The 21,181-nt window shown below is 57.5% G+C and overlaps 1 protein-coding gene across 23 annotated transcripts in view; it reads left to right on the top strand.

Annotated features, from left to right (window-relative positions):
• The window catches only part of LOC123758463 (retinoic acid receptor RXR-alpha-B), a 298,618-nt gene that overhangs the window by 202,850 nt on the left and 74,587 nt on the right, over positions 1 to 21,181 (top strand). For 11 of the 23 annotated variants that reach the window (XM_069322701.1, XM_069322696.1, XM_069322700.1 and 8 more), the window contains exon 2: positions 20,606 to 20,915. The exons of 10 other annotated variants lie outside the window; for them this stretch is intronic. In XM_069322701.1, the coding sequence (XP_069178802.1) occupies positions 20,834 to 20,915 (82 nt within the window). In that variant the 5' untranslated portion in view covers positions 20,606 to 20,833. The remainder of the gene's footprint in view (positions 1 to 20,605; positions 20,916 to 21,181) is intronic. 2 more of the 23 variants (XM_045742915.2, XM_045742898.2) reach the window with 1 other exon arrangement.

The following is a 21,181-nucleotide window of genomic DNA, read 5'->3' as shown; positions in this document are numbered from 1 at the left end:
CCTGTTCCTTTACTGTTGTTTTTCTCCTAATGTGGCTATGCAACAATTTAGGCTGAGTCTTTGCCTTGCTTGCGATGTCATTTTCGTATTGTCTTTCTGCCTCTCTTCTCATCCTGACATATTCATTCCTGGCATTCTGGTATCTTTCTCTGCTCTCCAGTGTTCTGTTATTCCTATAGTTTCTCCATGCCCTTTTACTTTGCTGCTTAGCTAGCCTACATCTTTGATTAAACCATGGGTTTCTCATCTTCATTTCTCTGTTTTCCTTTTGGACTGGGACAAACTTGTTTGCTGCGTCCTTGCACTTCTGCGTGATGTAATCCATCATATCTTGGGCCGTCTTTCCCCTGAGCTCTGTTTCCCATGCTATATCTGTTAGGAATTTTCTTATCCCCTCATAGTTTCCCATAGTTGTGTGTGTGTGTGTGTGTGTGTGTGTGTGTGCCGACGGTGACTGGGGGCAACAGTACACACACAGTTACTTGCTCGCGTCACCAAGACCTTGTCTGCTCACTCCTTAACATAATCTTATCACTCTAAAGTTCAAGACATTTCTTATCGTCCTTTAAATGTAAGCAAATTCCTTTACGTGTGTTCCAAGTGTTGTGTTGTTCCTGGTGTGTTGTTCCACGTGTTGTGTTGTTCCACGTGTTGTGTTGTTCCACGTGTTGTGTTGTTCCACGTGTTGTGTTATGTTGTTCCACGTGTTGTGTTGTTCCACGTGTTGTGTTGTTCCACGTGTTGCGTTGTTCCACGTGTTGTGTTGTTCCTGGTGTTGTTCCACGTGTTGTGTTGTTCCTGGTGTGTTGTTCCACGTGTTGTGTTGTGTTGTTCCACGTGTTGTGTTGTTCCACGTGTTGTGTTGTTCCAGGTGTTGTGTTGTTCCACGTGTTGTGTTGTTCCAGGTGTTGTGTTGTTCCAGGTGTTGTGTTGTTCCACGTGTTGTGTTCCACGTGTTGTGTTGTTCCACGTGTTGTGTTCCACGTGTTGTGTTCCACGTGTTGTGTTGTTCCACGTGTTGTGTTGTTCCACGTGTTGTGTTGTTCCAGGTGTGTTCCAGGTGTGTTGTTCCACGTGTTGTGTTGTTCCACGTGTTGTGTTGTTCCAGGTGTGTTCCAGGTGTGTTGTTCCACGTGTTGTGTTGTTCCACGTGTTGTGTTGTTCCTGGTGTGTTGTTCCACGTGTTGTGTTGTGTTGTTCCACGTGTTGTGTTGTTCCACGTGTTGTGTTGTTCCACGTGTTGTGTTGTGTTGTTCCACGTGTTGTGTTCCAGGTGTTGTGTTCCACGTGTTGTGTTGTTCTACGTGTTGTGTTCCACGTGTTGTTCCACGTGTTGTGTTGTTCCACGTGTTGTGTTGTTCCACGTGTTGTGTTCCACGTGTTGTGTTGTTCCTGGTGTGTTGTTCCAGGTGTTGTGTTGTTCCTGGTGTGTTGTTCCACGTGTTATGTTGTGTTCCACGTGTTGTGTTGTTCCACGTGTTGTGTTGTTCCATGTGTTGTGTTGTTCCAGGTGTTGTGTTGTTCCTGGTGTGTTGTTCCACGTGTTGTGTTGTGTTGTTCCTGGTGTGTTGTTCCACGTGTTGTGTTGTGTTGTTCCACGTGTTGTGTTGTTCCACGTGTTGTGTTGTTCCAGGTGTTGTGTTGTTCCACGTGTTGTGTTGTTCCAGGTGTGTTGTTCCAGGTGTGTTGTTCCAGGTGTTGTGTTGTTCCACGTGTTGTGTTGTTCCACGTGTTGTGTTGTTCCACGTGTTGTGTTGTTCCACGTGTTGTGTTGTTCCACGTGTTGTGTTGTTCCAAGTGTTGTGTTGTTCCACGTGTTGTGTTCCACGTGTTGTGTTCCAGGTGTTGTGTTGTTCCACGTGTTGGTTGTCCCAGAACAAAGGGGCACAGGTTGGAGACCAAACAAGGCAGAATAAGGGAGCAGTGCGGGAACAAGCGGACTGTTGTGGGCGTGAGAGCCTGCGGGACGCTGGAAGCAACAGTCTGTTGGGTCAAGTTATCACAAGTGAGGCCGGGCTTGGGGAGCAGAAGAGCTGCTACAGTATACCTTCACCAGGTATACTCCAGGTATACCCCAGGTACACACCAGGAATACTCAGGTATACTCCAGGTATACTCCAGGTATACTCCAGGTACACTCCAGGTATACTCTAGGTATACTCCAGGTACACTCCAGGTATACTCCAGGTACACTCCAGGTATACTCCAGGTACACTCCAGGTACACTCCAGGTATACCCCAGGTACACTCCAGGTGTACTCCAGGTATACTCCAGGTACACTCCAGGTACACTCCAGGTATACTCCAGGTACACTCCAGGTACACTCCAGGTACACTCCAGGTACACCCCAGGTATATCCCAGGTACACTCCAGGTATACTCCAGGTATACTCCAGGTACACTTCAGGTATAGAGGTGGCGGCGTCGGAGCTCGTGAGGCGCGCGCGCGGCCACGCACTCACTGTATTCATTCAGCTCTTTCTCTTACACTTAATATTAAAGGGCAACTGTGACTCACTTGTTGCTACTCGTGTTGAAAGGTAGAGTGGTGAGTGTGTGGTGAGTGTGTGGTGAGTGTGTGGTGTGGTGAGTGTGTGGTGAGTGTGTGGTGTGTGGTGTGGTGAGGGTGGTGTGGTGAGTGTGTGGTGTGGTGGGTGTGTGGTGAGTGTGTGGTGAGTGTGTGGTGAGTGTGTGGTGAGTGTGTGGTGTGGTGGGTGTGTGGTGAGTGTGTGGTGAGTGTGTGGTGAGTGTGTGGTGAGTGTGTGGTGTGGTGGGTGTGTGGTGAGTGTGTGGTGAGTGTGTGTGGTGAGTGTGTGGTGTGGTGAGTGTGTGGTGAGTGTGTGGTGAGTGTGTGGTGAGTGTGTGGTGAGTGTGTGGTGAGTGTGTGGTGAGTGTGTGGTGTGTGGTGTGGTGAGGGTGGTGTGGTGAGGGTGGTGTGGTGAGGGTGGTGTGGTGAGAGTGTGGTGAGAGTGTGGTGGGTGTGTGGTGAGTGTGTGTGGTGTGTGTGTGGTGTGGTGGGTGTTGAGTAAGTGGGTAGACTCTTGGGGCACCCCAAGGCAAGGGTTGGACGGGTCCTGCAGACCCCAGTGTTGTCCTGCTCCAGTGGTGGCAGTGGTGGTGGTGGTGGTGGTGGTGGTGGTGGTGGCAGTGGTGGTGGTGGTGGTGGTGGCAGTGGTGGTGGTGGTGGTAGTGGTGGTGGTGGTAGGCGGCCACAGCAAGAGTTACAACATATCACAGGTGCGGTGTCTACCCTCAGCCCCCGGGCGGCTCCCTTCACCTTCTGGAATGGTTGTAGTGGTGGTTAATGGTAGTGGGTCAGGGTGTGGGCAGGGATGGCCAGGAGTGTGGGCCAGGGTGTGGGTGTGGGTGCGGGCAGGTGTGGGCAGGGATAACCAGGAGTGTGGGCAAGGGTGTGGGCAAGGGTGTGGGCAGGGGCGGGCGAGGGCTGGAAGAGTGTTGCTAAGCGGATAAAGTTGATAGTTTTTCTGAACGCATGACAAATGTTGTATTGAGTCAATAATAGTGTGGATGGTGATCCACGGCTCCTTCCTCCTGGCTGGAATGTGGGTGAGGTGGTGACGCAACAGGTGGGTCGAGGGTGGGGCGGGACGGGTGGTGGGGTGGGTCGAGGGTTGGTGGGGTGGGTCGAGGGTGGGGAAGTAGGTCAGGTGAGGGTGGAGGCGGAGTGCTGGCGGGCCCTGCAGGTTAAAGGTAGATGTTGGGAGGTGACCTGCTTGTGGAGCCAGCGTGGCCTGAGGTAGGACCACCACAGGACCACTAGGACCACCACAGGGCCACCACAGGGCCACCAGGACCACCACAGGACCACTAGGACCACCACAGGGCCACCAGGACCACCACAGGGCCACCAGGACCACCACAGGGCCACCAGGACCACCACAGGCCTCGTCACGGTGGTATGGTCCCCGTGGCATTAAAGGGAACCCTTGCTACCTACAACCCGGCCTCTTAAAATAACGTCACCTTCCGCCCGTATGCGCTACGGCCAAAAATGGACGTAATATGAAATGAAATCTGCTCACGAAAGTGACGTACTGTCCCGAGATTTGTTTAGAGTCCTCCGGCTTACTCGGTTAGGTTAGGAGAGGAAACTTTCAATTAACGTTTTTCATGACGTTTTGAATCCTTAGGAGACCTTCCTGCCCTCCTAACCTGCCAGACGACCCTTAACTTGCTGCCTTGTAAAACAAAAGTTATTTTCAATTAATTTTCATTTTCAAATTAAGTCCATTTTTGGCCGTAGCGCATACGGGCGGAAGGTGACGTTATTGGTACGAGGACGGGGGCGCTGTGACCCCCAGTGGCAGAGGTGGCCACGGTGACCACACCACACCTGACCCCACACATCACGCTCTATAACACCACTACACACACCTGACCCCACACCACACGCTCTGTGATAACTACGATATTCTGCTGTGCTGGACACCTGGAGAGAAAGGTGCAGGGATGTTGAGTGTCGCTGGGGTGGGTGTGAGTGTTGACGTGAGGGGTGGAGGCCTACACTGGGGGAGGCCTACACTGGGGGAGGCCTAGGACGGAACTTTTTTTTTTTGGGGGGGGGGGGGGGAGTAAAGAGGAAGGAGAGGCATAGGTGAAGGGAAGTATAGAAGTGGGAAATACAGTGAGAGGTATGAAAGCAGGCGGGCTGTCCGCCTTGCTGACACCATGTGTGGGTGTTGGCAGCTAAGCTAAGCTGGCTCCCTCTTGTCAGGGAGCTGTGAGTGTGTGAGAGGTTCTTCACATGTGTTTCACCATATATGGATGTCCATAGATGAATACTGTGTAGCATTCATATATACACACTCCGATGCTTCCACACATGTTGTTCTGTTTAAGGCTCTTCATTATTTGTAGAGTTGTTCATACACACATTATTATTTCTCGAGTTGTTCATATATACACATATATGAACTGTTCATATATACACATATATATCACATCTGGGGATTATATACTGTGGGGCGGGGTTTTCATCCAGAGAATCGAGGCTCTTGGGCCACCAGCTGTGGGAGCGGGGCGTCTCATCTTGGAGTAATCTTTCAAACATTGGGTCCTCTAACATTTCGATGGTGTTCCACACCCTGATGGCTTGGTGCTGCAGTCTGATGTTTAGTGGCTGTGTGTTCAGGAGTTCATGGAGCTCCTGGATTGTCTGATCATATGGTGGACGGTGTTTTGCTGCTCTCCTTAGCGCCTTATTTTGTACTGCTTGCAGTTTCTGCATGTTAGTTTTCTTTATGGTGTGTAGTGGTACTGGGGGATACTCTAGATGCGGCCGAACTAGAGCCTTATATAGGTGGATCTGAATGTTAGTACTGAGGCTTCGGAATCTTCTCAGTTTTCCTAATGATGCTTTGTTTAGTCGGTCCCTTACATGAATTTGTATCCCTGTTCTATTTATCATGAGTCCCAGTATTCTGCCTACCTCCGCATATTGGATCGGGCGGTTGTCAAGGATGATGGGGTCCGGGTTTCTTTTCGCAATGTGTATTATCTGAAACTTTTGTTTGTTGGTGCTAATTTTCCATTGCTTCTCAAAGTTGTTTATGAGTTCAATTGCTGCCTTGGTCTTGTTGGCTAGTAGCGGCTTTGAGGAGCTTGTGGCGACCTTGTCCCCAGGGAAGGTTCGTGACGAGCCAAGACTTACCCCGCCATTGTTTACTGGTGGGTGGGTGGCACCAAGGCCGCCCTGGTGCCACCCACCAGGCCGCCCTGGTGCCACCCACCAGGCCGCCCTGGTGCCACCCACCAGGCCGCCCTGGTGCCACCCACCAGGCCGCCCTGGTGCCACCCACCAGGCCGCGGGGACCATAACCTCCCGGAATCAACACAATACACAGTTCTCCAGCGCGCTGGTATACACAGTTGAGCCAACATGGAGAGGTTCTTGAGATGATATGCTCGTCCAGTCTTGTGTTGCTCTAGTACCTTAACAACACGGCCTACTTGAGACCCCCCGCGCCTACCTGGCTGCTCTTGAAGGGTAATATCCCCCACCTGTCCTCTCCCATAACATATCACAGGTTGACCCAACAACCCACCACGTCAATGATTGATAAAGATAGCAGCGGCTCCCAACTTTGACCATGTCCCGTTTTCTGTTCGTAGGTCCTCGGTTCGGGCACTTAATTTACTACATCATTTTAGTGACGCTGTCAAGTTAGGTGTTGGAGAAGCTTCCTCGTGACACTAGGTGTGTATGGCCCCAGCCGTCCACCACGGGGGATATAACCACACACTCTCACTGGCTGACAGTGATTGTTGTTGTATATCATTATTTAATCATAAAGACAGTGACACGCGACTGTCCAGTATCACTGTCACTGTCAGTGGAGACCTTGGCACCTCAGAGATCTGCTGAGCATCACGGGTGAGCAACATGTGTGGTGGTGGTGTAGTGAGAGTGTGGTGAGGGAAGGTGTTCCAGGGCAGGTGTGGTGGTGGTAGTGGGTGGTGGTGGTGGTGGTGGGGTGTGTGCAGGCCCCACTAGTGGTGGTCACGGTCTGGTGCTCCTGGGCCCCAGTGGCCCAGTCCTCCCCCACCAACACTCTCCACTACTGGTTCCTTGTCTAGGGTCGTACTCTACACGACCGTCCTGTCCACCACTCTCCTCTGCGTCTCCGGCTCCCACCCGACACCTCCCGAGGGCGGGCTAGCATGGTTGACTAACACCCCCAGTAACACCCCAGTAACACCCACAGTAACACCCCCAGTAACACCCCCAGTAACACCCCCAGTAACACCCCAGTAACTGGGGCAACACAACCACCCTAGTTACTGGACAGGTGAGGCTGATACAGGCTTGACTTTTCTTGCTGGTGAGTTGAATTGAGAGTTGGGAGAAGTGGTTGTTGGGAGGCGGCAGCACTGAGCCTTGTGGGTGCTGCCTGACGCTGGATGTCTTGCCTCACCACAGGTAACCTCTCAAGTTATTGTGTCGTGACGACCTTACTGTGCTGGCAGGTGTTACGAGGAGGCAGGCTGAGGGAGTGTGTGTGCGAGGGGACTCTACACACCTGCAGTCCTCTACACCGCCACACCTGGCTCCACACACAGACAGTTCCCGCCTGCTCCACACCTGGCTCCACACACACAGGAGGCAGTTCCCGCCTGCTCCACACCTGGCTCCACACACACAGGAGGCAGTTCCCGCCTGCTCCACACCTGGCTCCACACACACAGGAGGCAGTTCCCGCCTGCTCCACACCTGGCTCCACACACACAGGAGGCAGTTCCCGCCTGCTCCACACCTGGCTCCACACACACAGGAGGCAGTTCCCGCCTGCTCCACACCTGGCTCCACACACACAGAAGGCAGTTCCCGCCTGCTCCACACCTGGCTCCAAACACACAGGAGGCAGTTCCCGCCTGCTCCACACCTGGCTCCACACACACAGGAGGCAGTTCCCGCCTGCTCCACACCTGGCTCCACACACACAGAAGGCAGTTCCCGCCTGCTCCACACCTGGCTCCAAACACACAGGAGGCAGTTCCCGCCTGCTCCACACCTGGCTCCCCACACACACAGGAGGCAGTTCCCGCCTGCTCCACACCTGGCTCCACACACACACAGGAGGCAGTTCCCGCCTGCTCCACACCTGGCTCCACACACACACAGGAGGCAGTTCCCGCCTGCTCCACACCTGGCTCCACACACACAGGAGGCAGTTCCCGCCTGCTCCACACCTGGCTCCACACACACAGAAGGCAGTTCCCGCCTGCTCCACACCTGGCTCCAAACACACAGGAGGCAGTTCCCGCCTGCTCCACACCTGGCTCCCCACACACACAGAAGGCAGTTCCCGCCTGCTCCACACCTGGCTCCACACACAGGAGGCAGTTCCCGCCTGCTCCACACCTGGCTCCAAACACACAGGAGGCAGTTCCCGCCTGCTCCACACCTGGCTCCCCACACACACAGGAGGCAGTTCCCGCCTGCTCCACACCTGGCTCCACACACACAGGAGGCAATTCCCGCCTGCTCCACACCTGGCTCCACACACAGGAGGCAATTCCCGCCTGCTCCACACCTGGCTCCACACACAGGAGGCAGTTCCCGCCTGCTCCACACACCATTATTGTTGCTTCCGGTGAAACTCTGGCCTTCCCGTCCACCACAGTACCTTCCCCTTGATTATGTTCTCCTGCTGGTAATGGCGTCGTAGTGTGGCGTCGTGGTGTGGCGTCGTGGTGGTGTGTGGCGTCGTGGTGGTGTGTGGCGTCGTGGTGGTGTGTGGCGTCGTGGTGGTGTGACGTCGTGGTGGTGTGACGTCGTGGTGGTGTGACGTCGTGGTGGTGTGACGTCGTGGTGGTGTGGCGTCGTGGTGGTGTGTGGCGTCGTGGTGGTGTGTGGCGTCGTGGTGGTGTGGCGTCGTGGTGGTGTGGCGTCGTGGTGGTGTGGCGTCGTGGTGTGGCGTCGTGGTGGTGTGACGTCGTGGTGGTGTGGCGTCGTGGTGGTGTGTGGCGTCGTGGTGGTGTGTGGCGTCGTGGTGATGTGTGGCGTCGTGGTGGTGTGTGGCGTCGTGGTGGTGTGTGGCGTCGTGGTGGTGTGACGTCGTGGTGGTGTGACGTCGTGGTGTGACGTCGTGGTGGTGTGTGGCGTTGTGGTGGTGTGACGTCGTGGTGGTGTGACGTCGTGGTGGTGTGACGTCGTGGTGGTGTGTGGCGTCGTGGTGGTGTGACGTCGTGGTGGTGTGACGTCGTGGTGGTGTGTGGCGTCGTGGTGGTGTGACGTCGTGGTGGTGTGACGTCGTGGTGGTGTGTGGCGTTGTGGTGGTGTGACGTCGTGGTGGTGTGACGTCGTGGTGGTGTGACGTCGTGGTGGTGTGTGGCGTCGTGGTGGTGTGTGACGTCGTGGTGGTGTGACGTCGTGGTGGTGTGTGGCGTCGTGGTGGGGTGTGGCGTCGTGGTGGTGTGACGTCGTGGTGGTGTGACGTCGTGGTGGTGTGACGTCGTGGTGGTGTGACGTCGTGGTGGTGTGACGTCGTGGTGGTGTGGCGTCGTGGTGGTGTGGCGTCGTGGTGGTGTGTGGCGTGGTGGTGGTGTGTGGCGTGGTGGTGGTGTGGCGTGGTGGTGTGTGGCGTCGTGGTGGTGTGGCGTCGTGGTGGTGTGGCGTCGTGGTGGTGTGTGGCGTCGTGGTGGTGTGTGGCGTCGTGGTGGTGTGTGGCGTCGTGGTGGTGTGGCGTCGTGGTGGTGTGTGGCGTCGTGGTGGTGTGGCGTCGTGGTGGCGTGGCGTCGTGGTGTGTGGCGTCGTGGTGGCGTGGCGTCGTGGTGGTGTGTGGCGTCGTGGTGGTGTGGCGTGGTGGTGGTGTGGCGTCGTGGTGTGGCGTCGTGGTGGCGTGGCGTCGTGGTGGTGTGGCGTGGTGGTGGTGTGACGTCGTGGTGGTGTGGCGTGGTGGTGGTGTGGCGTCGTGGTGTGGCGTCGTGGTGGTGTGGCGTCGTGGTGGTGTGGCGTCGTGGTGTAGTGTGGCGTGGTGGTGGCGTGGCGTCGTGGTGTGGCGTCGTGGTGTGGCGTCGTGGTGTGGCGTCGTGGTGGTGTGGCGTCGTGGTGTGGCGTCGTGGTGTAGTGTGGCGTGGTGGTGGCGTGGCGTCGTGGTGGTGTGGCGTCGTGGTGTAGTGTGGCGTCGTGGTGGCGTGGCGTGGTGGTGGCGTGGCGTCGTGGTGGTGTGGCGTCGTGGTGGCGTGGCGTCGTGGTGGTGTGGCGTCGTGGTGGTGTGGCGTCGTGGTGGCGTGGCGTCGTGGTGGTGTGGCGTCGTGGTGTGTGGCGTGGTGGTGGTGTGGCGTGGTGGTGGTGTGTGGCGTGGTGGTGGTGTGGCGTCGTGGTGGCGTGGCGTCGTGGTGGTGTGTGGCGTGGTGGTGGTGTGGCGTCGTGGTGGTGTGACGTCGTGGTGGTGTGGCGTCGTGGTGGTGTGGCGTCGTGGTGTGGCGTGGTGGTGGTGTGGCGTCGTGGTGGTGTGGCGTCGTGGTGTGGCGTCGTGGTGGTGTGGCGTCGTGGTGTAGTGTGGCGTGGTGGTGGCGTGGCGTCGTGGTGGTGTGGCGTCGTGGTGGTGTGGCGTCGTGGTGGTGTGGCGTCGTGGTGTGGCGTCGTGGTGGTGTGGCGTCGTGGTGTGGCGTCGTGGTGTAGTGTGGCGTGGTGGTGGCGTGGCGTCGTGGTGGTGTGGCGTCGTGGTGGCGTGGAGTCGTGGTGGTGTGGCGTCGTGATGGTGTGGCGTCGTGGTGGCGTGGCGTCGTGGTGGTGTGGCGTCGTGGTGGCGTGGCGTCGTGGTGGTGTGTGGCGTCGTGGTGGTGTGTGGCGTCGTGGTGGTGTGGCGTCGTGGTGGTGGTGTGGCGTGGTGGTGGTGTGGCGTGGTGGTGGTGTGGCGTCGTGGTGGTGTGGCGTCGTGGTGTGGCGTCGTGGTGGCGTGGCGTCGTGGTGGTGTGTGGCGTGGTGGTGGTGTGGCGTCGTGGTGTGTGGCGTCGTGGTGGTGTGGCGTCGTGGTGTGGCGTCGTGGTGTGCAGCATAGTGTGGCGTCGTGGTGTGCAGCATAGTGTGGCGTCGTGGTGTGGCGTCGTGGTGTGCAGCATAGTGTGGCGTCGTGGTGTGGCGTCGTGGTGTGCAGCATAGTGTGGCGTCGTGGTGTGGCGTCGTGGTGTGCAGCATAGTGTGGCGTCGTGGTGTGGCGTCGTGGTGTGCAGCATAGTGTGGCGTCGTGGTGGCGTGGCGTCGTGGTGTGCAGCATAGTGTGGCGTCGTGGTGTGCAGCATAGTGTGGCGTCGTGGTGGCGTGGCGTCGTGGTGGTGTGTGGCGTGGTGGTGGTGTGGCGTCGTGGTGTGTGGCGTCGTGGTGGTGTGGCGTCGTGGTGTGGCGTCGTGGTGTGCAGCATAGTGTGGCGTCGTGGTGTGCAGCATAGTGTGGCGTCGTGGTGTGGCGTCGTGGTGTGCAGCATAGTGTGGCGTCGTGGTGTGGCGTCGTGGTGTGCAGCATAGTGTGGCGTCGTGGTGGCGTGGCGTCGTGGTGTGCAGCATAGTGTGGCGTCGTGGTGTGCAGCATAGTGTGGCGTCGTGGTGTGCAGCATAGTGTGGCGTCGTGGTGTGGCGTCGTGGTGTGCAGCATAGTGTGGCGTCGTGGTGTGGCGTCGTGGTGTGCAGCATAGTGTGGCGTCGTGGTGTGGCGTCGTGGTGTGCAGCATAGTGTGGCGTCGTGGTGTGCAGCATAGTGTGGCGTCGTGGTGTGGCGTCGTGGTGTGCAGCATAGTGTGGCGTCGTGGTGTGCAGCATAGTGTGGCGTCGTGGTGTGGCGTCGTGGTGTGCAGCATAGTGTGGCGTCGTGGTGTGGCGTCGTGGTGTGCAGCATAGTGTGTACACTTACCTTGACATATTTGTCATTTTTGTGTTGGTGTAAATGGCACTTGACGTTTGAAGGACGTCCAATGTATTCCCAGATTCAAATTTCTTCTTTTGAGGCTATTTGTGTGTTTCCTGAGATGCGAGTCATTACTTTCTTTTGGCGACCAACCCACGCGTCACGAGGTGATGGAGGTGACGACGGTCCTGTCCGTCCTTGACGGTCACCAAGTCCTGAGGACGTTCCTGTCCGTCCTTGACGGTCACCAAGTCCTGAGGACGGTCCTGTCCGTCCTTGACGGTCACCAAGTCCTGAGGACGGTCCTGTCCGTCCTTGACGGTCACCAAGTCCTGAGGACGTTCCTGTCCGTCCTTGACGGTCACCAAGTCCTGAGGACGGTCCTGTCCGTCCTTGACGGTCACCAAGTCCTGAGGACGTTCCTGTCCGTCCTTGACGGTCACCAAGTCCTGAGGACGTTCCTGTCCGTCCTTGACGGTCACCAAGTCCTGAGGACGTTCCTGTCCGTTGTGAGACGTTAGGAGGACGGGCTGGGTAGTTACAGTGGTCCTCTGGTCCAGTCTTCTTGCACATCCGTTTCCGTCAGACATTTTTCTTACTCTGCAGAACTTCAATGTTGTTCATTATAATATATTTATAGGTATGAGGCGTGAGTTAAAGTATGAGTTAAGGTGAGTAAAGGTGTACCAAATAGGTTTGACTTGTGAGAGTTTGGTCCACCAGGCTGTTGCTTGGAGCGGCCCGCAGGCCCACAGCCCGGTTGGTCCGGCACTCCTTAGAGGAAACAATCTAGTTTCCCCTTGAAGATGTCCACGTTTGTTCCGGCAATATTTCTTATGCTCGCTGGGAGGACGTTGAACAACCGCGGACCTCTGAAGTTTATACAGTGTTCTCTGATTGTGCCTATGGCACCTCTGCTCTTCACTGGACCTCTGATGTTTATACAGTGTTCTCTGATTGTGCCTATGGCACCTCTGCTCTTCACTGGACCTCTGATGTTTATACAGTGTTCTCTGATTGTGCCTATGGCACCTCTGCTCTTCACTGGACCTCTGATGTTTATACAGTGTTCTCTGATTGTGCCTATGGCACCTCTGCTCTTCACTGGACCTCTGATGTTTATACAGTGTTCTCTGATTGTGCCTATGGCACCTCTGCTCTTCACTGGACCTCTGATGTTTATACAGTGTTCTCTGATTGTGCCTATGGCACCTCTGCTCTTCACTGGACCTCTGATGTTTATACAGTGTTCTCTGATTGTGCCTATGGCACCTCTGCTCTTCACTGGACCTCTGATGTTTATACAGTGTTCTCTGATTGTGCCTATGGCACCTCTGCTCTTCACTGGACCTCTGATGTTTATACAGTGTTCTCTGATTGTGCCTATGGCACCTCTGCTCTTCACTGGACCTCTGATGTTTATACAGTGCTCTCTGATTGTGCCTATGGCACCTCTGCTCTTCACTGGACCTCTGATGTTTATACAGTGTTCTCTGATTGTGATTATGGCACCTCTGCTCTTCACTGGACCTCTGATGTTTATACAGTGTTCTCTAATTGTGCCTATGGCACCTCTGCTCTTCACTGGTTCTATTATGTATTAAATTCTAACACAGTGGTGCAGGGATATAGTGATGAGCCAAAAAATAGCCAGAAAAAATGATCGGATGGATTACGAGAACCTTCAAATCCAGGGATCCCATCACAATGGTTGTACTCTTCAAGTCACTTGTATTGTCCCGTCTTGAGTACTGCTCAGTACTCACTTCCCCCTTCAGAGCAGGAGAGATTGCTGAAATAGAGGGAATACAGAAAACATATACGGCACGCATAGACGAGATAAAACACCTAAATTATTGGGATCGTCTCAAAGCTCTCCAAATGTACTCACTAGAAAGGAAACGAGAGAGATATCAAATAATATACACCTGGAAGATACTGGAGGGCCAAGTCCCTAATCTACACAGTATAATAACAACGTACTGGAGTGAACAATATGGAAGAAAATGCAAGATTGAACCAGTGAAGAGCAGAAGTGCCATAGGCACAATCAGAGAACACTGTATAAACATCAGAGGTCCAGTGAAGAGCAGAGGTGCCATAGGCACAACCAGAGAACACTGTATAAACAACAGAGGTCCAGTGAAGAGCAGAGGTGCCATAGGCACAACCAGAGAACACAGTATAAACATCAGAGGTCCGCGGTTGTTCAACACCCTCCCAGCGAGCATAAGAAATATTGCCGGAACAACCGTGGACATCTTCAAGAGGAAACTAGATTTATTCCTCCAAGGAGTGCCGGACCAACCGGGCTGTGGTGGGTATGTGGGCCTGCGGGCCGCTCCAAGCAACAGCCGGGGGCATGGGCAGTAGAACAACTCCCAGAACCCCATCAACCAGGTATGTGCCTGGGGAGGGGGCAGGTGTGTGCCTGGGGAGGGGGCAGGCGTGTGCGTGGGGAGGGGGCAGGTGTGTGCCTGGGGAGGGGGCAGGTGTGTGCCTGGGGAGGGGGCAGGCGTGTGCGTGGGGAGGGGGCAGGTGTGTGCGTGGGGAGGGGGCAGGCGTGTGCCTGGGGAGGGGGCAGGCGTGTGCCTGGGGAGGGGGCAGGTGTGTGCCTGGGGAGGGGGCAGGCGTGTGCCTGGGGAGGGGGCAGGTGTGTGCCTGGGGAGGGGGCAGGTGTGTGCCTGGGGAGGGGGCAGGCGTGTGCCTGGGGAGGGGGCAGGTGTGTGCCTGGGGAGGGGGCAGGTGTGTGCCTGGGGAGGGGGCAGGTGTGTGCCTGGGGAGGGGGCAGGTGTGTGCCTGGGGAGGGGGCAGGTGTGTGCCTGGGGAGGGGGCAGGTGTGTGCCTGGGGAGGGGGCAGGTGTGTGCCTGGGGAGGGGGCAGGTGTGTGCCTGGGGAGGGGGCAGGTGTGTGCCTGGGGAGGGGGCAGGTGTGTGCCTGGGGAGGGGGCAGGTATGGCACACTTAGTCGTCTCAGCTGTGATGTTTGTCAACACCCTCCTGCCCCCCAGCCATAGTGGGGGGGGGGGGGCGCCGTCACAACATGGGGTCACCGGGAACAAAACGCAGTTCTTAACTGTTGACTTGTCACTGTGACACCTGAGGTGGTGGTGGTGGGGGTACTGTGACACCTGAGGTGGTGGTGGTGGGGGTACTGTGACACCTGAGGTGGTGGTGGTGGGGGTACTGTGACACCTGAGGTGGTGGTGGTGGGGGTACTGTGACACCTGAGGTGGTGGTGGTGAGGGTACTGTGACACCTGAGGTGGTGGTGGTGGGGGTACTGTGACACCTGAGGTGGTGGTGGTGGGGGTACTGTGACACCTGAGGTGGTGGTGGTGGGGGTACTGTGACACCTGAGGTGGTGGTGGTGGTGGTACTGTGACAGCTGAGGTGGTGGTGGTGGTGGTACTGTGACACCTGAGGTGGTGGTGGTGGGGGTACTGTGACACCTGAGGTGGTGGTGGTGGGGGTACTGTGACACCTGAGGTGGTGGTGGTGGGGGTACTGTGACACCTGAGGTGGTGGTGGTGGGGGTACTGTGACACCTGAGGTGGTGGTGGTGGGGGTACTGTGACACCTGAGGTGGTGGTGGTGGGGGTACTGTGACACCTGAGGTGGTGGGGGGGATACTGTGACACCTGAGGTGGTGGTGGTGGGGGATACTATGACACCTGAGGTGGTGGGGGGATGACACCACATCCTCCCATACAATAACCTCCCATACTCCCCCTTCCTTATTTTCCTTGTGTGCGTGCGTGCGAGAGCGCGCGTCCCCGTCCACACCGGCACAAGGCCAGAGTTACCGTAGTCACGTTATTCAACCATCACACACATTATATTATATATATATATATATATATATATATATATATATATATATATATATATATATATATATATATATATATGTCGTACCTAGTAGCCAGAACGCACTTCTCGGCCTACTATGCAAGGCCCGATTTGCCTAATGAGCCAAGTTTTCCTGAATTAATATATTTTCTCTAATTTTTTTCTTATGAAATGATAAAGCTACCCATTTCATTATGTATTAGGTCAATTTTATTTTATTGGAGTTAAAATTAACGTAGATATATGACCGAACGTAACCAACCCTACCTAACCTGACCTAACCTATTTTTATAGGTCAGGTTAGGTTAGGTAGCCGAAAAAGTTAGGTTAGGTTAGGTTAGGTAGGTTAGGTAGTCGAAAAACAATTAATTCATGAAAACTTGGCTTATTAGGCAAATTGGGCCTTGCATAGTAGGCTGAGGAGTGCGTTCTGGCTATTAGGTACGACATATATATATATATATATATATATATATATATATATAAAGCACAGTAATAGAGCTTTGCTTGTCAGCTTTTGCAGACGACGCAAAATTACTGATAAGAATTGGGACAGATGAAGACTGTGAACTACTCCAGGAAGACTTGAAAAAAGTAGAGAGGTTGTGAGGGAGGTGGCTAGTGGAGTTGAGTAGCAGCAAGTGCAAGGTGACGAGAGTGGGGAGAGGGGGGACAGAGCACCACCAACACAGTACACAGTGATAGGGGAAGCACCCCACTGAACCCAAGAAGGTACCAGGGGGCACAATATGGGTGTGGTGTCACCAGGTGCAGGTGACACCTGTCCCCAAGTGACTCTCACAAAGGTAACTCCGACATACAACCTTATCAGTGGCAGATTATGGGTGGGGGGGAGGGGGGAATTATCTGCACATATTGTCTCTTACCAAGTGTTTAGTATTATAGTTCAGCTGATTACTCAAACTGTGCCTACCTTTGTGCGGCACGGGACTCCTATTGGCCACCATATACCCTCTTGTTGTTGTTGTTGTTGTGGAGTTGCAGAGAAGCAGTTACCCTTGGAGGTGACTCCCCCCTCCCCCCCCCCCTCGCCTGGGGCATTGTAGCATACACCTGTTGAGTCTGTCCCCTCCCCCCCTCCCACCCGGCGCCGGAGGGGACACCCCCCTCCTCCCCCCCCCCCCCGGCGGGGACAGCGCCCCCCCCCTCCTCTCTGAACAATAAAGCAGACATTGTAACAACCAGGAAAATTCGGGGGCGGATGAGGGTAGTGTTGAGAGGCAGAACCACCACCACACCCCCGGTGGCGCCGTGTACACCACCACCACCACACCCCCGGTGGTGCCGTGTACACCACCACCACCACACCCCCGGTGGTGCCGTGTACACCACCACCACCACACCCCCGGTGGTGCCGTGTACACCACCACCACCACACCCCCGGTGGTGCCGTGTACACCACCACCACCACACCCCCGGTGGTGCCGTGTACACCACCACCACCACACCCCCGGTGGTGCCGTGTACACCACCACCACCACACCCCCGGTGGTGCCGTGTACACCACCACCACCACACCCCCGGTGGCGCCGTGTACACCACCACCATCACACCCCCGGTGGTGCCGTGTACACCACCACCACCACACCCCCGGTGGTGCCGTGTACACCACCACCACCACACCCCCGGTGGCGCCGTGTACACCACCACCACCACACCCCCGGTGGTGCCGTGTACACCACCACCACCACACCACCGGTGGTGCCGTGTACACCACCACCACCACACCCCCGGTGGTGCCGTGTACACCACCACCACCACACCCCCGGTGGTGCCGTGTACACCACCACCACCACACCCCCGGTGGTGCCGTGTACACCACCACCACCACACCACCGGTGGTGCCGTGTACACCACCACCACCACACCCCCGGTGGTGCCGTGTACACCACCACCACCACACCACCGGTGGTGCCGTGTACACCACCACCACCACACCACCGGTGGTGCCGTGTACACCACCACACCACCGGTGGTGCCGTGTACACCACCACACCACCGGTGGTGCCGTGTACACCACCACCACCACACCCCCGGTGGTGCCGTGTACACCACCACACCCCCGGTGGTGCCGTGTACACCACCACCACCACACCACCGGTGGTGCCGTGTACACCACCACCACCACACCACCGGTGGTGCCGTGTACACCACCACCACCACACCACCGGTGGTGCCGTGTACACCACCACCACCACACCACCGGTGGTGCCGTGTACACCACCACCACCACACCCACGGTGGTGCCGTGTACACCACCACCACCACACCACCGGTGGTGCCGTGTACACCACCACCACCACACCCCCGGTGGTGCCGTGTACACCACCACACCCCCGGTGGTGCCGTGTACACCACCACCACCACACCACCGGTGGTGCCGTGTACACCACCACCACCACACCCACGGTGGTGCCGTGTACACCACCACCACCACACCACCGGTGGTGCCGTGTACACCACCACCACCACACCACCGGTGGTGCCGTGTACACCACCACCACCACACCCACGGTGGTGCCGTGTACACCACCACCACCACACCACCGGTGGTGCCGTGTACACCACCACCACACCCACGGTGGTGCCGTGTACACCACCACCACCACACCCCCGGTGGTGCCGTGTACACCACCACCACCACACCCCCGGTGGTGCCGTGTACACCACCACCACCACACCCACGGTGGTGCCGTGTACACCACCACACCCACGGTGACTGGTGAGACAGGTGTGTGACACGTGTGGTACAACAGCGGGTATAGTGACTGTTGATGCAGTTCACCTTCACTCGTCAACACTTGTGCCTCTACCTTACTAGGTGTGTAGCAGCGACATTGCATATGATCACTATTACATAACATGTATACTAGTTATGATCAGTATTACATAACATGTATACTAGTTATGATCAGTATTACATAACATGTATACTAGTTATGTTCGTATGGTTGTGAGGTGGGTGTACTCACCTAATTCTGCTTGCGGGGGTTGAGCTCTGGCTCTTTGGTCCCGCCTCTCAACTGTCAGTCAACAGGTGTACAGGTTCCTGAGCCTATTGGGCTCTATCATATCTACACTTGAAACTGTGTATGGAGTCAGCCTCCACCACATCACTGCCTAATGCATTCCATTTGTCAACCACTCTGACACTAAAAAAGTTCTTTCCAAACGTCCCTGTGGCTCATGTGGGTACTCAGTTTCCACCTGTGTCCCCTTGTTCGCGTCCCACCAGTGTTAAATAATCCATCTTTGTCTAGCCCTGTCATTTCCCCTGAGAATTTTGTATGTGGTGATCATGTCTCCCCTAGCTCTTCTGTCTTCCAGCGACGTGAGGTGCAGTTCCCTCAGCCATTCCTCGTAGCGTGGGCGTGGTGTGCGACACCACACCCACGCCACCCTCTCGGTGTGGCGTGGGTGTGGTGTCCCTGGCAACGGGTGGGGGGGGGGGACGCCGTAACCATGGCAGCGGCCTGGCACCTGGCACCTGGCACTCGTCCTACTGCGCCTCCTGCACCCACCACACGTAAACACTGCTGCTGGTGACGTCTGGTGACGGATAGTGACGGATAGTGACGTCTGGTGACGTCTAGTGACGGCTGGTGACGTCTGGTGACGGCTGGTGACGGCTGGTGACTCCTAGTGACGTCTAGTGACGACTAGTGACGGCTAGTGACTCCTAGTGACGTCTAGTGACGACTAGTGACGGCTGGTGACGGCTAGTGACTCCTAGTGACGGCTAGTGACTCCTAGTGACGTCTAGTGACGTCTAGTGACGTCTAGTGACGGCTGGTGACGGCTCTCAGCTAAGGCCCCGCAACTTGTTCTCTTATAGAAGGTTCAGCTGGTGATTATAGGCGTGTAGTTGAGGTAGTTATAGGAGGCGGTGGTGTCCAGGACGCTGGAGACAACCAGCCAGTATAAGCAGGTGTGGGGCGGCGTGCAGGTGTGGGGGGCGGCGTGCAGGTGTGGGGGGCGGCGTGCAGGTGGGGGAGGCGTGCAGGTGTGGGGGCGGCGTGCAGGTGTGGGGGAGGCGTGCAGGTGTGGGGGCGGCGTGCAGGTGTTGGGGGAGGCGTGCAGGTGTGGGGGGCGGCGTGCAGGTGTGGGGGGCGGCGTGCAGGTGTGGGGGGCGGCGTGCAGGTGGGGGAGGCGTGCAGGTGTGGGGGCGGCGTGCAGGTGTGGGGGAGGCGTGCAGGTGTGGGGGCGGCGTGCAGGTGAGGGGAGGCGTGCAGGTGTGGGGGGAGGCGTGCAGGTGTGGGGGGAGGCGTGCAGGTGTGGGGGGCGGCGTGCAGGTGTGGGGGGAGGCGTGCAGGTGTGGGGGGCGGCGTGCAGGTGTGGGGGGAGGCGTGCAGGTGTAGGGGGCGGCGTGCAGGTGGGGGGCGCGGCGTGCAGGTGTGGGGGGAGGCGTGCAGGTGTGGGGGAGGCGTGCAGGTGGGGGGAGGCGTGCAGGTGTGGGGGGCGGCGTGCAGGTGTGGGGGCAAGGCGTGCAGGTGTGGGGGTCGGCGTGCAGGTGTGGGGGCAAGGCGTGCAGGTGTGGGGGGCGGCGTGCAGGTGTGGGGGGAGGCGTGCAGGTGTGGGGGCGGCGTGCGGGTGTGGGGGCAACGTGCGGGTGTGGGGGGAGGCGTGCAGGTGTGGGGCGGCGTGCAGGTGTGGGGGCAAGGTGTGCAGGTGTGGGGGCAAGGTGTGCAGGTGTGGGGGCAAGGTGTGCAGGTGTGGGGGCAAGGCGTGCAGGTGTGGGGGCAAGGCGTGCAGGTGTGGGGGCAAGGCGTGCAGGTGTGGGGGGAGGCGTGCAGGTGTGGGGGCAAGGCGTGCAGGTGTGGGGGGAGGCGTGCAGGTGTGGGGGGAGGCGTGCAGGTGTGGGGGGAGGCGTGCAGGTGTGGGGGCGGCGTGCAGGTGTGGGGGGAGGCGTGCAGGTGTGGGGGGAGGCGTGCAGGTGTGGGGGGAGGCGTGCAGGTGTGGGGGAAGCGTGCGGGTGTGGGGGAAGCGTGCGGGTGTGGGGGGAGGCGTGCGGGTGTGGGGGGAGGCGTGCGGGTGTGGGGGAGGCGTGCGGGTGTGGGGCAGCGTGCGGGTGTGGGGCAGCGTGCGGGTGTGGGGCAGCGTGCGGGTGTGGGGCAGCGTGCGGGTGTGGGGCAGCGTGCGGGTGTGGGGGCGCGTGCGGGTGTGGGCCGGCGTGCAGGTGTGGGGGGCGGCGTGCAGGTGTGGGGGGCGGCGTGCAGGTGTGGGGGGCGGCGTGCAGGTGTGGGGGGCGGCGTGCAGGTGTGGGGGGCGGCGTGCAGGTGTGGCGCCACAACTGTCTCCCCTACACCTGTTGACCTAATAATTCCTACCTACCATTGCTCTCATAACACCAATAATGTCTTCCATTTCAGTGTAGAGCCCAAACGTTTCAGGTGTGCGTGAGGAGAGTGAGTGTAGCAGGTGTAGACGAGTGCCGCACACCCACCAAGTGTAGAGACACAAGTGTTAGTGTAAGTGTGGCCAAGTGTGGCTGGAGCAGCGGTGGCCAGGAAGAGTGTGGTGATGCCCGCTGGTGTGGCCCTCTAGGCCAGCCACACCACCACCACCACACCTGCCACACTCCCGCCACACCTGCCACCATGATTGTCATCAAGAAAGAGAAGCCGGTCATGTCCGTGTCGTCCATCATACATGGCTCCCAACAGCGGGGGTGGACACCAGGTGTGTACTCTACTGCCTCTACCTCCCCCCCCCCTTCCTCAAGTCCAACCACTTGGCCTGCACGGTAGAGCGTCATGCAGGTCGGCGTTCAATCCCCGACCGTCCACAAGTGGTTGGCCACTTCGTCCCATCCCAAACCCTTATCCTGATCCCTTCCCAGTGCTATATAGTCGTAATGGTTTGGCGTTTTCTCCTGCTAATTCCCTCCCCCCCCCCCCCTTCCTCAACCCCCCCCCCCCCGGCCCCCAACACCCTATTACCAAGAC

This window comes from Procambarus clarkii, chromosome 11 (assembly GCF_040958095.1).
Source record: "Procambarus clarkii isolate CNS0578487 chromosome 11, FALCON_Pclarkii_2.0, whole genome shotgun sequence".
Lineage (NCBI taxonomy): Eukaryota > Metazoa > Arthropoda > Malacostraca > Decapoda > Cambaridae > Procambarus > Procambarus clarkii.
Note: the sequence above shows the minus strand (reverse complement) of the source record. Positions and strands in the feature narration are given on the sequence as shown.